We start from the raw sequence: 15722 nt of genomic DNA, 5'->3' as shown, positions 1-15722 counted from the left end.
CCTCCATTGCTTGTCCTCTCTTTCACCCATAGGAGCCAAGTTTTCAGGAACTTCAATAATCAGTGTCTCCACCTTGGCTTCTGGGCCATCTTCTGCTGCTGTTTCCCAAGTTTCTTCTGTTGGTTTTCGTTCTGTACATCCTAGATCCTTCTCTGCTGCCTCTAAAACCTGCACTTGCTTCGGCTCCCTCCCAGCGACCTGGACTCTGGATTGCAGCGCTACAGTCCTCCTCCATCTGGGTACTGATCCTTCCTCCTCCATCCGGGTACTGATCCTTCCTCCATCCGGGTACTGATCCTTCTTCCTCCATCCGGGTACTGATGCTTCCTCCATCCGGGTACTGATCCTTCCTCCTCCATCCGGGTACTGATCCTTCCTCCGCCATCTGGGTACTGATCCTTCCACCTCCGTCCAAGTACTGATCCTTCCTCTTCCTTTGGGATACTGAGCCTTCCTGCTCCATCTGGGTACCCAGCCTTCTTCCTCCAACTGGATACTGAGCATTCTTTCTTCATCTAGGCCACTTTGCTGTTGGCTTTTCCAGCTATGTGCATGCATGCATTGGAGAAGACTGCCGATATTCTGATCTTCTATTCAGTGGTAGGAGTTATACATGGTATTTAACATTTTAAAATAAAACTACAGCACTAGATCTTAAAAACTAAAAGGAACGCGTGGTAGAACACTGGGATTTGTATATTGGAGCAAAAGGAAAATAGTTTCAAGATGTATCAGGAGATAAGTTAGCACAAAAATGTACAACGTCAGTTAAATATAGACCTTCAAATTTTCAACAGTTTAAGCACAGTTATATAACAGAACATTTATAGGTATTTTTTTTTTGTTAGACTTTAATCTCTTTTTCATCTTATTTTTATGTGGCCATTTAGAAACTAGTTTTGTTGGGTGATATGGTGTGGTTACCATTGTTTCTGTTAGCTGTGTGAGGCTAATATGGATTTCTAATGAAACAGTGCCAGTCGGATTATGGGACTTTTGGTTTCTTTGTTTTATAGTTAGTTGTTTATAATATTAATTAGCGGTTTAAATTGGTATCACATTGTTTTCATATAACATGTTAGTAATTGCTATAACATGGCAAATTTTTTTTTTATTTTGCTGTATTTGCTATCCTTGCTATTTTTCACTGTTCTTGCTATTCTAGGCTAGTCTTTTTTTTTTTTTTTTTTTGTCTTTTTCCTTTTTTATCGGTACCGGGGATCGAACTCACGACTGCCTGCTTGCAAGGCAGGCGCTTATGCCGCTGAACTAAATCTCCAGCCCCCTCTAGGCTAGTCTTGACTCTGCAGCAATCCTCTTGCCCCAGCCTCCTGAGTGCTGGTATTACAGATGTGTGCACCATGCCTGGATAATATTCTTTAAAATTGAGGATTAAAAAATTTTATTTTGCATTTTGCTATATTAGAATACAAGGGTTTCCAGGGATGTAACTTGGTGGTAGAGTACTTGCCTGGCATGCATGAGGCCCTGGATTTGATCCCTAGCACTGAAAGAAAGAAGGGAACAAAGAAAATTAAATACATTTTAAAAATGTAAAAATTAAGATGCCCAACCTTTGCAGAGTCGTCTTTGACAGCCTTTGTGCTGGGGTGATGAGCTGAGTCCCTCTTGACTCTGGGACAGAGTGACGAGCAGATCACATCACACGCTGGGGCACAGCAGTGGTGGGCGTCAGTAAGTCCATTCTGCCTCCCTACCAGGGGCTCATCATCCTGAGGCCCTGGCCTTTATTTCCCTCCCTTGTCACTTTGGAAGAACTTGTCCACTTGAGGGCTGTTACCCTTGGGTTTCCTGCTCCTAAAGCCCTTTTGTCTTAGACATTTTAGATCTCATTTGAGGCTCAGCACAACAAATGCACTGTAGAGAAGTAAGTATTAAGAAAGACCAGCTTCAAGTTCTCCTCATCTAAAATATATTATAACAAATGATGATATAAAATTACTCTCACTGACTCCCAAAATATTAGGCATACTGCCTGCTACTCAGCATCAGTCGTCTTAGCTGGGATCATATCTCTTGGGGGAGGCTGAAGAGTGTAAGTAAGTGAGGTTGACAAAATGTAGTCTGTGGAAAAAGCTCCAGCACAGATACATGGAGGCTTCTCTGGTCGGCCTCATGTTGAAATGATCCAGCCGGGGCTGGGGATTTAGCTCAGCGGCATAAGCGCCTGCCTTGCAAGCAGGCAGTCGTGAGTTTGATCCCTGGTACCGATAAAAAGGAAAAAGACACCCCCCCCCCCAAAAAAAAAAAAAAAAAAGAAATGATCCAGCAAGCGTTTGTAGAGGGATTTTCTGTGCAGGTGCCATGCGAGGCACAGGACACACGATGGTGAAGAAGACCCTCACTGTCCCAAGGGTACTGCAGTTTAGCAATGGACAGGGGGAGGTAAATGAACCCTGCACTGTGGGGTGTTGAACCAGGGAAATCACTTGATCTTCCCAAGTTTAAATCTTCCTGATCAGTGATGCCTTGGAGAAGTTGATAGGATTAAGTACATAACAAGTGTAAAGCCCTTGGCTTGGAGGGCAGTACGGTAGGAAAAAGTTCATCATAGGATGAGAGTGGCATTTTACCCAGGCTCAGGGACATGAGTTGGGAAGGTCAGGCAAAGCTTCCCAAGGAAGAGATGACTGTGAGGTATTAGAGTGCTGAGTAATAAGGAAGATGCGTGCTTGGAGGTCAGATGACTGTTCTTTATTGCTAGTGGTATTGTTGGTGTTGTTATTATCATCATTGTACTAGGGTTCACTCCAAGGCTTTGTGCCTGCTGGGCAGGCACTCCAGCACTGAACTGCAGCCCAGTCCTTTTCTATTTTATTTTGAGAATGGGTCTTGTTAAATTGCCCAGACTGCCTTTGAAATTATGATCCTCATGCCTCAGCCTCCTGAGTAGCTGGCATTACAGGTGCACGTGCCGCACCCTGCTCTCACCACGTATTAAAGCACATCGTTAATATGTCAGGATGTTGTATATGATAACTCAAGAACATAAAAGGTCGAACGTCATGTAGCTCTGTTTTTGTATTACCACTAATTTTCTTTCTTTCAGAGAATTAAGAGTGGCAGCATTATTGACTCAGTTAAGACGATCTGTGTGGGGGATCATATTGAATCCATAAACGGAGAAAATATAGTTGGATGGCGTCACTATGAGGTTGCTAAGAAGTTAAAGGAATTAAAAAAAGAGGAACTCTTTACTATGAAGTTAGTAGAACCCAAGAAGGCATTCGGTAAGTTGGTAGCATGTGCGTGTGCATGCATGTGTGTGCGTGTGATGTGTAATGTCTTTCTTTGTCTTACCTAAGGGAAGTGAGTACTGTCATGTGTTACCATGTACTTTTTTTTTTTTGGTCCTTTTCATTTTTTATCAGTACCAGGGATCGAACTCATGATTGCCTGCTTGCAAGGCAGGCGCTTATGCCGCTGAGCTAAATCCCCAGTCCCACCATGTACTTTTAATACATCAACACATTGCTGTACCTAACATGTCTGGTAAGAATGTAGAAAACGATAGCACAAGGAAAACATTTACTAAAGGAATAAGAAAGAAAGAAAACAGATTGCCTTGTGGAACAATACTGTCTAAAGAGCCCGTGGACTCCCAAAGCCAGATGTCTGGTGGCTGCATGTGATGTGCGGTCCCAGTCTCGGGGGATGGCATGCTGCCTTGTGTTCTTTTTGCTGAGCAGTGAAGGTTTGGATTGCACTCCGTGAATGACTATTATTTGTTGGCCTCTGCAGCAGCGATGCTCATTGTACACAGCGCTGGTGATTGAAATGATTACCTAGGGTGTCTTAAAGGGCTCTTTATGGGGCAGTGCGAAACGGCTCCTCTGGAAGTGCCATCTGTACTTGGCTGCCCCTAGTCAGGCAGCTGGATTCCAACTGTTGTTTGAACTTGTGGGTCCCCTCATGAGTGGCAGAATGTGCTGGCCCCTGGGTTCCCAGCACTATTTTAATAAATCAGTTGAAGCCTGGTGTTCATCAGAGTGGAAACATTCTCAGTAGGATCATTCCAGGCCACCCTTGCCTGGCCACCACCCTGCCCTCCCTGTTTTCTTCCCTTCACTCCCAGAGCACAAACCCTCTTTCTCCTCTGTCTTGTTTGCTCTTTTCTCCGGGCAGCCAGTGAAATGGTGGGAGCAGGCAATGGGTCTGGGGAATGACATTTTCATTAGCCAGTGGGTGACACATTCCAGCTACTTCTGTGGGAAGGCCGTGGGTTCAATCCCCAGCTTCAGTGGGGCAAAAGCAAACCAGAGGGTGCCTGTGCCAGCATAGCCTCAGGAGGGCCCTGGCAGAACCATCCCTGTGGCAGCTGTGATTGGGCTGTGCAGTGGCTGCGCTCCTGGAGGCCAGCAGGCTCCTTCCAGCAGCTCCCCCACCCCCACCCTACCTTTTGGTACTGGGGATTGAACCACGCCCTTCACACTGAGCTCCATCCCAATTCTTTAAAAATTTTTTTTTTTAAAGAAAGGACCTCACTAAGCTGCCCAGGTAGGAGTGGAACTTTCAGTCCTCCTGCTTTAGCCTCCCTGAGTGCTGGGATTATTGTATAGGTGTATACCACCATGCCCTTTGTAAAGGCTTTGTTTGACTGTCCAGCTCCCCAGATGGCATGGAGTATAAACTGATAGGGTATAGGTGGTCTCTGATAAGTGGTCTTATTTGATTTAGACTCTTTGTAAATCAAAGCTATTCCTGGTTCAACACCAGGAATATACTATTTATCTCTAATGCATAATCTATTTTCAGGAGTTAATCTTTCCATTTTTTTTTCCCTGCTGAATGCATGTAAATCCTTTTTTGGTCCCTGTGTCTCTGTATAAAGTTGTTGTTTCCCCTTCCTCTAGGTACATGTTGCTGATAGACTTGACCGTTACAGAGGTCATTGCATTTAGCTCTTTTTATCCCATGATTCTATTTTTCCCTTTAATATCAGAGACATGAGATGTAGTTAATGTGCTCATGTACCTCACTGCTCTCAGACTTGCTCTGTGTTGTCTCATGACTTTAATGGACCCATTTGCAAAGCACCCTGGGTAGAATTTTTCTTTTCTATTTTTTTTTGGTACCGGGAATTAAAACTCACAACTTTGCACTTGCAAGGCAGGCACTTATGCCGCTGAGCTAAATCCCCAGCCCTTGGGTAGGATTTTTCTAATAGGGTCATATTATTTCAGAATCCTGAATTCTGTTGGTGCTATGGGTTAGAGTACCTGGTCTAAAAGGACTAATATAAAATATAGTGTATTTAAATTAAAAATTTATTACAGCATAAGACACATTTCGATGAATCCCCCACAGATTCCATCCCTCAGTTCAAACACACTCATCCCATCCTTCCTGCCACTTTCTGAAGCAGTTCTGGAAGTCCTCTTTCATGAGTGTCTTTATGAGGCGTGAACAGAATACGGTGAGTGCCCTGCTGGCACCATTCACAGCAAAACATCACAGTTGTGTCTTTTTTTTTTTTTTTTTTTGTCTTTTTCCTTTTTATCGATACCGGGGATTGAACTCACAACTGCCTGCTTACAAGGCAGGCACTTATGTAGCTGAGCTAAATCCCCAGCCCCCACAGTTGTGTCTTTATTCATCTTATTCACCATAAAACTCCCGAATTTTCCCCCGGGGTCAAAATGGTAAGCATTTTGAAAGGTAAACATTTTGAATCGATTCAGGACATGGAAACCATCCTGACAGCATAACTAAGCACACCCACCGAAGACTTCAGAACTGCTTCAGAGAGTGACAAGAAGTATGGAATAAATGTGTTCAAAGTGAGGCTTTTTGGGGGGAGGGGGGTTAATGATCATAGGATAAGTTTTCCTGTAAATATTAATTTAAAAAATTAATTTTAACCAAATTTTTGATCGCATTCTAGTCTGGGGCCCACCCTAAGGTTCCTCTCTGAGTTTGCTCCCCTGCTGGCCCTCCAGCTCTAATAGCGCTGCTTTTATTTTTGCCTCTGGGACAAAGGCAAAGTTGGCTTGTTCCTTATCCTCTGGCTTCATCCCAGTACCTAGCTCTGTGCTGGGGAGGGAGAATGTATCAGGAGGTACGTGGAGGAGCAGGCTTCCCCCGATTCTTTTGGTCCTAATCTTGTGCTGTGTTTCCTTCTTTTCTTCCTGTGTTTTCTGGCATTATCATTGACTCAGAGCCAGAAATCCCAACGTTATGATTGTCTGACTCTCGGTTATCTCAAAGCCCCACCATGGGAAAGGGCCAGTCTAAGTGGGGCGGAATTTCATCTGTGTTTGTGTAGGCCACTTTGGCTGAAGCTAAAGCATTCCTAGGATCTTACCAGTGGCTGCACACTCCAGTATTTGGATCTTTTTCTACCAGCTTTCCCAAGGATTTAGCCAGGGGAAGCATGTGGACTGGAACCCAAAATGCAGCTGTGTATTGCTTTGCAGTGGCATAAAGGACGTGAGCCCGAGTTCTCCACGTGGGCGGGGAAATCCTTACTACCACATCTTTGGCCTGCTTCAGGGGTCAGTATATATTTGAAGATTCATAGAGAGCTGCAGAGTGAATGTTTTTGATTTAATGGACAGGCATTGGTTGGAAGATGCCAAATAGTTCTTAAGCCGAGAGAGTTGATCAAACCTTGGAAAGGTCAGGAACCTTCAGGATTGTGTGTGCCAGGAGACTTTAATGGCCCTGGCTTGATGGACTTCCAATTATTTTTTGTCTTCATGTCACTCCATTCAGGATTCAAAGTCGTAGGGGAGAGAGAGAGGCGATCTGGTTAGGTCATATGTTCTTTCTGACAGTGAGGAAGGCAGGCTGTATCAGTCAGTGCTCACTAGAGAAGCAGATCTAATGCAAGGCATATAAATATGGTAGGCTTTACAAGGCAGGCTGGCAGTGGCTGCCCCCAGAGTGAGGTATAGAAGAGAGCAAAAGCACTGTCTGTGCACAGGGCATCTGGGGGATTCCGTCCAGGGTCAAAGCTCAGTGTAGTTTCACGTTCGAGTCTGAGTCCTCATCAACAGCCTGGAGGGTCTGTGATGGAGGCAGAAGAGTCAGTACTGGGAGCCAGGAGATGCTGTCTAAGGTGAAGGTGAAGACTGGAGCGCCTCTGAAGAAGCAGCAGTGATCCTTCTTCATTTCCCTTTTGTCCCATTCCGGCCACCGTCCTGTTGGTTGGTGCCACTCACACCCAGAGTGGGGTCTTCTGATTTCTGGAAATCCCATCAGCCACACCGAGAACTATGTTGATCCAATCACTTGATTACTCAAACTGACCCAATTGGATAACTATCAACAGGCTGTGTGATTGATAGCCCCACCCCAAATCTCACAGAATGAGGGGAAATTCTTTCAGGTAAGAAAGAAGCAGGTGTCCATTTAAAATTTCTCCTAAGCTGTGACACCTTGTCCTACAGGCAGAGCAGGGCTGGTTTTCTCTTGATTTCTTCCCCACTCCCTTGATGTTGGCCTTCCTCCTTCCTTCTTTCCTTCTTTGTTCTCTTATTAGTCCATGTTTGTGATATATAATGAACACATTCAACATGGTGGTTGTACATCCCACATTTTAGTCCTTTTTGATTCTCTTTGACCCTCCCCCCATTCCCTCCATCCCTAGATGGTCTTTCCATCTGTAACGACGTCTACTTTCCTCCTTTCTATGTTTTCCTCTTGACTTTGAACCTGACTTATGCCGAGTATGATGAGCCACCAGTCTGGGAGTATTGGAATAGATCTGGAGGAAGAAGGGTGTCCTTAAGAATGTTTATTTTTCTTCTAGTAATTGAGTGTCTGTTCATAACTGTTTAGCAATAGACTGGGTAGAAAAGAAGACAGTGTTAAACTTTGTTTCAGGGAAGAAGTAGGGTGGTATTTCTCTTGGTACTGACCATTGGGTTTGGATACATAGTACTTCGATTGGGTACACAGAACCTGCAATTATGTGTGTATCCCTCAAATTATTTGCAGAGAATCTCCTGCATTCTAGATATTGTTAGGCGCAGTGAATGGTAAGACAGAAGACAAAGCTATGGTTCCTGCCTTTTGAGGAACTCACGGTGTAGCAGGTTATTATAGTTTAATTTCGACCTTTAGAATTCATATGTGGAAGTCTTAGTCACCAGTAGTCCTGAATGGGCCAGTATTTGGAGCTATAAAGGATATGTAAAAGGGTAATTAAGTTAAATTGGAGTCACTGGGATGGGTCCTCATCTGGGGTGACTGGTATACCTGTGAGAGGAGGTGTGGACCCAGAGGCCTGAAAAACAAGCCATTTGTCCCCAGAGCAGGGAGTTGATCAGTTGCAGCTTTAAAGGAGGCTTCCGGGCTCTGCGGGGCGAGGCGGGGGGGGGGGGGGGAGATGAAGGCCACTTAAAAACCCTCTGTACCCTCAGAGTCCTCTGTGCTGGCCAGAGTTTAAATCACTAGTCTTCACTGGTTGAGTCTTCAACCAGTGTGTTTTAAATACAAAATAAATAGAGTTAAAAGTGTCACAGGGCTTTGCACATGGGAAATGTAAGTGTTCTGGTTACAAATGTTTGTGACTATGTATGGCTATAATATAATGTGTATGTTTCTTACTATGACTCACAGCAAAAAGCCACCAGTTTACATGACTCGCTTGTTGAAAACTTGTCGTGTAATGAGACCTCTCTCCCAGAGCTCACATGGTTTCTCCTGCTCAGCTGCTTACTGATCCCGATTTTCCTTCTGCCAGCCCTGTGCGGTGGCAGCCTTCCCAGGCCGCATCACGCATCAGCTGGGATGTCTGCTGTGGTATTTTGTAGGGCATGGCTCACCTCCTTTCCCCTTTTGCCAATGAAAAGGCACACAGTGAGCTCCACCCTGCAGTTTGCCCTGAAAACCTACATTTCCCAAGACTATGAAAATTCACTCTTCTATCCAAAGGACTATCCAAAACCACACTGCTCCAACTGGTTCCTTTTCCTAGGAGACATTTCTGTTTCAGAAAAAGAACTGTTAAATCAATGAAGCTTTCATGCGGCTTTGCTGAACTGAACCTTGACTTCACATGTCCTGGAGAACATGTCTAATTTGTGACCATTGCCCTTTATGGAAGTTTCTAGAAGGAGGAGTGAAATAGTTCTGTGTTTTCACAATGAGGAAGGGAGTTGAAACATTTGTTTTGGGTTTAGATTTTTGGTAACGATGTGCTCTGTCTTGTTTTAGAGCCTTTGTTTCCGGGCAGTGTGACCATCAGAATAGGATGTGAAGTATGTGAAGTGAGTCATTCATAGCTGGAAATCTCAGGCTCATCTTCATGATTCAGCTTCAATGTTGTGCTCATTTCTAAGGCAGGGCCTACTTGACATTAGGAGATAAACTCTGGCTATTAAATTTTACATGACTTCTCAGACAGACATCTGAAACATTTAAAAAGTAATTTTTTTTATTGTTCATATTATTTCTAGCCAAGAAAGAAGAAAACAAAACCCAAACCAAAAAACCCAGAAATGCTTTTGGTGCTCCTTTTGTACTCTAAATTGTGCAAACTTTACTGGAGCTCATGAGACAAATTACAGTGAGTGCGTGGGCTCTACCAGGTACTGAGTGTGTGATAAAGTGACATTGAAAAGTGAGTCGACCTTTCTGTGCCTTGGGTTCCTCCTACAGAGAGTGATGATGATAATAGTATTTAACTTCAGGCTGTTGGGAAGCTTGAATGATTAAACTCAATGGAAGAAATTATAGAATGGTCCCTGATACGTAGTAACACTTTGGTAAAAGTTAGCTCTCCTTACCTTAGGTGGAGCGCCCCCAAGCCAAAACTTTTTGAGCACTGGCTTGATGTGATAAGTGGGAAATCCCACACCTAATCTCTTGTGACCTCTTCTGGAGGTCACAGTCAGAATACAGGTACACTAAAAATACTGTATAAAGTAACCTTTAGATTGTGTGTGTAAGGTGTGTACGGAGCACAGATGAACTTTGTGTGTGTAGCCTCGGGCCCCTACCCAAGATGCCTCATTCGTATATGCAAATGTTCCCAAATCTGAAGTCCAAACACTCCTTGTTCTCAGTATTTCAGACAAGGGGTAGTCAGTGAGTACTATCGTGAAGAAGAGTTGGTTAGCCTTTTCTTTAAGGAGTGATTTTAGAAATAGGAGAAACCGACATGAAACAGGATTGCAGGTGAGTTGGGTTGAGAACCCACTGTTGGTTGAGAACTCTGGCTCTGTCTTAGATTCTGGAAGGACAGGTGGTCACATCATGTCTTATATGGGATAATGAAACCTGTCAGTGTATCGTACTTGTAGCTGCCACTCATTTGTCTAAGGACTTTCTGAGTGGCATCATTTAATCCTCATAGCCATCCTGAAATTGAAGCATTAGTTAGTGAGGTCAGCACTGTCCTCAAGGAGCTCACCGTTCATACAAAGACACAGACACAGTAAGAATTAAGTACTCTGTTGCCAGTCATAGCTACCATTGATTGAAGACTTACTAGAAGCAATTTGGTGCTGTTCTGAAGTGCACAAACGCAGAGCCAAACTACGTGGGTTTGATTCTTTGTCTGCTGCTTATTAGCTGTGTGATCTTGGATGTGACCTTGTGCTTGTGACGGTGCAAAGTGCTTGGAACAGTACCAGACACACAGGGCCCCACAGATGCAAACCATTGCTACTGGGCCGACTATCCTGGTGACCTGATCAAATCCTCATGCCATTCCACTGAGAGTTTTCCAGGAAAGTACACTAAGGCCTTGGGCAGTTAAATAATTCACTCAGGGTGGACCAGAAGTGCGGGAATACCTTGCACTCTTAACATCATGTGTCACTGCCTCACGGACGCTGACATTGTGGTGATGCAGATTTAAATAAAGTACAGCTCCTCCAGAGCTAGCTCATCCATGACTGGAGGGCTCCAAGGTATAGAGAGTGTTGTGGGAGGGAGAAAGTGGTGGGGCTGGAAAGAGTTTGCTAAAGATGACCAGAGGACACATGGTTTATGGCAGGTCCCATCAGTGGTGTGGACCAGTCACTTGCCGTGAGGAGCGACAGACACCTGAGAGAATGGCACAGGGCTGTCAGAACCTTCGGGCTGAGACTGTGCAGTCTGAGGCTGCAGACCTCCTGTGCTCTGGGCTTCGGGAGCAGAGAGACACACCAACTTGACCTCTAGGGTGGGCTCCATCATGAGCCTGTGATGTGCAACCCCAGCCCTCTGCATCCTAGGGGGAGTGGGGAGCAAGACATCCAGAACAAAACCAAAACTGCATTTCTTGCCAAATGTGCGTCTGCAAAGACAGTCAGTTCAATATTTCTTATAGCCAGAATTGTAAAGTTAAATTTAAAACTCACTATGGAAATTTAAATGGATAACTAGAGAGGGGGAAGTTAGAGATAGGCTGCACTCAGCAAGAAAGATTCCTAGGGGCTGGGGATTTAGCTCAGCAGCATAAGCGCCTGCCTCAATCAAGCAGGCAGTTGTGAGTTCGATCCCTGGTACCGATAAAAAAGAAAAAAAAAACAAAACAAAAAAAAAAAAAAGAGAAAGATTCCTGGGGAAAGCTGCTCTTGAACTTGGCCTTGAGGGATGGGAAAGGAATTATATAAAGGAAGAGTTTTCCAGGGGAACTGCTCAGGGCACTGAGGAGCCCAGCTCTACAGAGTATCAGGCAAATAGGGCTGCAAAATCTGCTCAGGGCCTGATTAAGAAAAGCACTGAAAACTAGACAGGGAATATGAGCTTGTTTTAGAAGGCAATGGGGAATCATTTGGATTTTGAAACTGGAGAGTGATGGGATGAAATAGGTTTGGGGGAGATTAAACCTGCAAGACCAATGTGACAATATTTGAATAGAGGAGATGCTGTGAGATGCTACTATAGCCAAGTATTCTTTTTTTTTTTTTTTTTTTTTTGCCTTTTTGCTTTTTATCAGTACCGAGGATTGAACTCACGACTGCCTGCTTGCAAGGCAGGTGCTTATGCCGCTGAGCTAAATCCCCAGCCCTAAGATGCTACTATACAAGTGTTGCAAATGCTGTCATAAGGTGCGTAGTAGATGCTGCTGTAAGATGCTATTGTGGGCATCTGGGGAAAGTGTAAGGGCTGGCACTAGGGCAGTGGTGGGAGTTCCGAGGAAAGGAAGCGGCCGAGTAGTGTTGTGAGCAGTGGGGAGGTGGACCCAGGAGGGAAGATTCAGAAGCAGGTGCTACTCCCAGACCCACTTCTAGGATAACAATGATGCTGTCATTGGAGATGAAGCAGCGGGGTGTGGGGATGGTTTTGGGAGAGTGGGAAGTTCAGTCTTCAATGTCTTTTTTTAAATGATAGCAGCCCTTACCTTCCTGTGTTTTTTGGTCCAGGTTTACAGTGCTTACCAGGAATGGTAGAGCATGTCCCTTAGTAATACTTTCAGGAAGGGGAGTTCTCGTATCTCACTAGATGTTGGTTGGACATTTCCTGGAAGCCTTTTAGGGAAAAGAGGAGTGAAGAGCAGGCGGGGGCGGGGTTGGTGGGGCATGGGGGTGTGGTGGGTGTGTGAGATGGGCGTTGAGTCAAATGAGCAGGGTGTGTTCAGTGTGAGACCCCACTGGACACTAAATGTGCACTATTTCCTATCTATCTATCTATCTATCTATCTATCTATCTATCTATCTATCTATTCCCAGCTAAATGTGTATATTTTTAATTTGAGGAAAGTGCAGTTATTAGGATCTGTAATGGGAAGAACTTTAGAGACTGTTTTCCAAGACACTTACCCTAAAGAGTGTAATTCCTTATAATCTCCTTATAATTTCTTATAAGGAGAATGTATTTTAAGAAGCACTTGGGATTAGCAACTAATAAAGGTGTCTATTTTTAAATTTAGTAATTGAAACAAAAGAGTTGGATAAAGCTATAAAAAAGGATGTCAAATACAAGTGGATTTTTTAATGTGGTTGAATAGTATGAGTATAATGTAATATATTAGAAAAGCAACAATAAGCATTCTACCAGGATATTTTTACAATGGAAATTTACATAGACTTACAGGGAAATGAGTAACGAATTATGTTCAAAATTGTGATCAGAGTGTATTTTCAGCAAGAATTAGTCAGATAAGCAATTCCATTCATATATTGAAAAATATTTGTGATATATTAAGTAAAAAGATTCCAAAAAAGTATAGTAATATCACATTTTTGTAAAATCAGTCTTTAAATATAGAAAAAAATTTGTAGTGTGTATATCAAAACATTAGCTAGTTATCTTTAGGTGGATTTTGCATGACTTTTTCTGTAGGACTTTGTGATTTTACAAGTTTAAGTATAAAATGAACATATTAACTTTAATAACTAGAAAGCAATTATTATAAAAAAGGCTAGCATTCTAGGAATGGAAGAAACTTAAATCTTTTTATATAGAATGGCTTTATGGTTTTCAACTCTCTGACTGTCTTCATTAAATAATTTTTAAATGTTATAAATGGTTCCATGCTATAAATGGCTCCATGATAGAATATTATATTCTATTAAGTCTTTAGATTGCCAAGATCTGTTTGATGACTACTTAACTTTTTAAAGTTTAGGAGGAAAACCTGTAATAATCCAGTAATAAAGATAGATAATTTTTATTTCTTGAATTCTTGTGATAAAATTATATTGCAGAGTAAAGTAAGTGAAAAAGTAAAAATATTTTAGCTATCATTCTTTCTAAAGACTAATCCTTAGGACTGGGGATATAGCTCAGTGACACAAGTGCCTGCCTAGCAAGCACAAGGTCTTGAGTTTCATTCCTGACCAATTGATCTTTTACTTTCCCCAACTTGGAATCTAGAGATTAGCAATATTTCTTTGTAACACATCTTCCTCCAGATTAAAGCGATGAACCTTTCCTAAGAGATTCGCGTGAACAGCTGCCTGCAGTTTGGGGGAGTGAGAAGTAACAGGCCAGGGTTGCTCACATGAAAACTTCCCTAAAGAACAAGAAAGTTTCCTGCAGCTGTCCACTCCTGGGACATGCCATGCGTGGCTCAGTCCCACTGCAGGAACAGTGCAGAGCTGGCTTTGCTCCCTCGTGATCCCACAGACAACTCTTGTGGTCCTGCAGGTGACTGTCAATGCTCGTCTCTTTCCCCTTGCTTTTTATCTGTGCTCGAACCTGGCTAGTTCCTCCCCCCACCCCAAAAGCAGCGAGACATGAAACATGAGACATGACGGAGACTGAAGGACTTGTGCAGAAAGGGACTTGCACAGTGAACATTTTAGATTCTGGGACACAAGTGGGATTTTGCCACCTACTCTGTGTAGCCAGGGGATGGGTATAGGAGAGGAAGCACGGGGACTCTTGTCAGTGCCATCTGTGGTTGTCCCAGCATTAGGTCTTTTAGATGGGTCACTTCGCTGACTTCACCAAATTCCATATGGGTGAGCTCTCTCAGCTGGAGGCCATGGGAACTCTTCCAAACTGGCTGAAGCAGAAAAGGGATCTTATAAATCCATCGTTCGGGGTGGTGCTGGCAGCCGCAAACTTCTCAGAATGTGTGGCACAGGTGCTGAGACTCACTCTGACCGCCTGACCTCCATCCTGGTCCCACCCTGGGACCAGCGCTGTGATGACAGGGAAGTGTTCCTGTGGCCCATCCCTGAAGTTGGGAGCCCCAGCTCTCCTGCACCACACTTACTTTTAATGACCCGTGGGTACTGGGAAGATGAGCTAGTAATGTCAGTTACCAAGGGCAACTTGTGATTTTTAATGGATTGCACAGTTAAATAGTGGCTCTGGGATAGCCCTGTTTCCTGCACCCCCCCTTACCGGCGGCTATTTGTTACCCTGGTGGAATTTTATTTTTCGAAATTTCAGTTTTCTCAGTCATAAAATTAGGTTTATAATAGTATCTATCTCATGAGCTTGGTTAGTATGAATCAGTCCTTGAGAGTCAGATTAGTATTATTAGGATTAAATAGGATCCTATTAAGAATTCCCATTACCTGGGTTATATTAAAGGCTCAGCTCAAAAAAAATTATCTTTAAGCCAAAGTGTGGTGGCATGTCCTTTCATTCCAGTACTCTGGGAGGCTGAGGCAGGAGGATAGCAAGTGTGAGCATAGCCTGGGTGACTTAGTGAAACCCCATCTTAAAAAGAAAAAGTAAAGTAAAGGTTAGAGAGGTAACTGTGTGAAGGTCCTGGGTTCAAGTCCCTGTATCACTGGAAGACAAAAACAAAATCAAGGAACAACTATGAGTTGACTTTCCCCAACAATTTATGTTACTATCCCTAGCTGAAGCATAGCATTCATTTGTGTGTGTATTTATTCCTTAAAGTAAAGTTGCCCTGTAAGAATAACACTCGGATAAACACAGCCTGTGTGCTTGGCAGTAGCATTTGAGAGTTCATTTGAAAATGATCTGTAGGCCCAGTAAGCGGCTGACCCTAAGTATCAGTGCTTTGTAGAAATGCGTCTCTAAGAGAACCCTAAGATTTGAATTTTTTTGTGAGAAATCACACCCTTTAAAAAGGTGGCAATGAATTGAAACGGAATTGAAAATGCCGCACGTCTAAGAAGTAACTGTGTGGCTCTCATAGCCTGGGTTCTTGTCAGTGCTGAGAACCTCCTATTTCCAGCCTTGCCTGGGACAATTGGCCTTTGTGCCCGCGCCCTTTGATCTGGTGCCATGCACACTAAGCCTCTCTGGTATCCAGTGGGAAGGGTATTCCGAGTGAGTCATCCCTGGGAGGGCTGGAGGACCGGTGACCCAGAGCCACCCAGTTGGGAAGGATT

General features: G+C 43.7%; 1 protein-coding gene across 1 annotated transcript in view; it reads left to right on the top strand.

Moving 5' to 3' along the window:
- Positions 1–15722, top strand: part of Gipc2 (GIPC PDZ domain containing family member 2) — a 69356-nt gene that overhangs the window by 31728 nt on the left and 21906 nt on the right. The window contains exon 3 of the mRNA XM_063257867.1: positions 3071–3251. Coding sequence (XP_063113937.1) covers positions 3071–3251 — 181 coding nt within the window. The remainder of the gene's footprint in view (positions 1–3070; positions 3252–15722) is intronic.

The sequence above is a fragment of the Cavia porcellus genome, unplaced genomic scaffold (genome assembly GCF_034190915.1).
Source record: "Cavia porcellus strain 051 isolate PalLab524CR breed Dunkin Hartley unplaced genomic scaffold, mCavPor4.1 scaffold_1, whole genome shotgun sequence".
Classification (NCBI taxonomy): Eukaryota; Metazoa; Chordata; class Mammalia; order Rodentia; family Caviidae; genus Cavia; species Cavia porcellus.
Note: the sequence above shows the minus strand (reverse complement) of the source record. Positions and strands in the feature narration are given on the sequence as shown.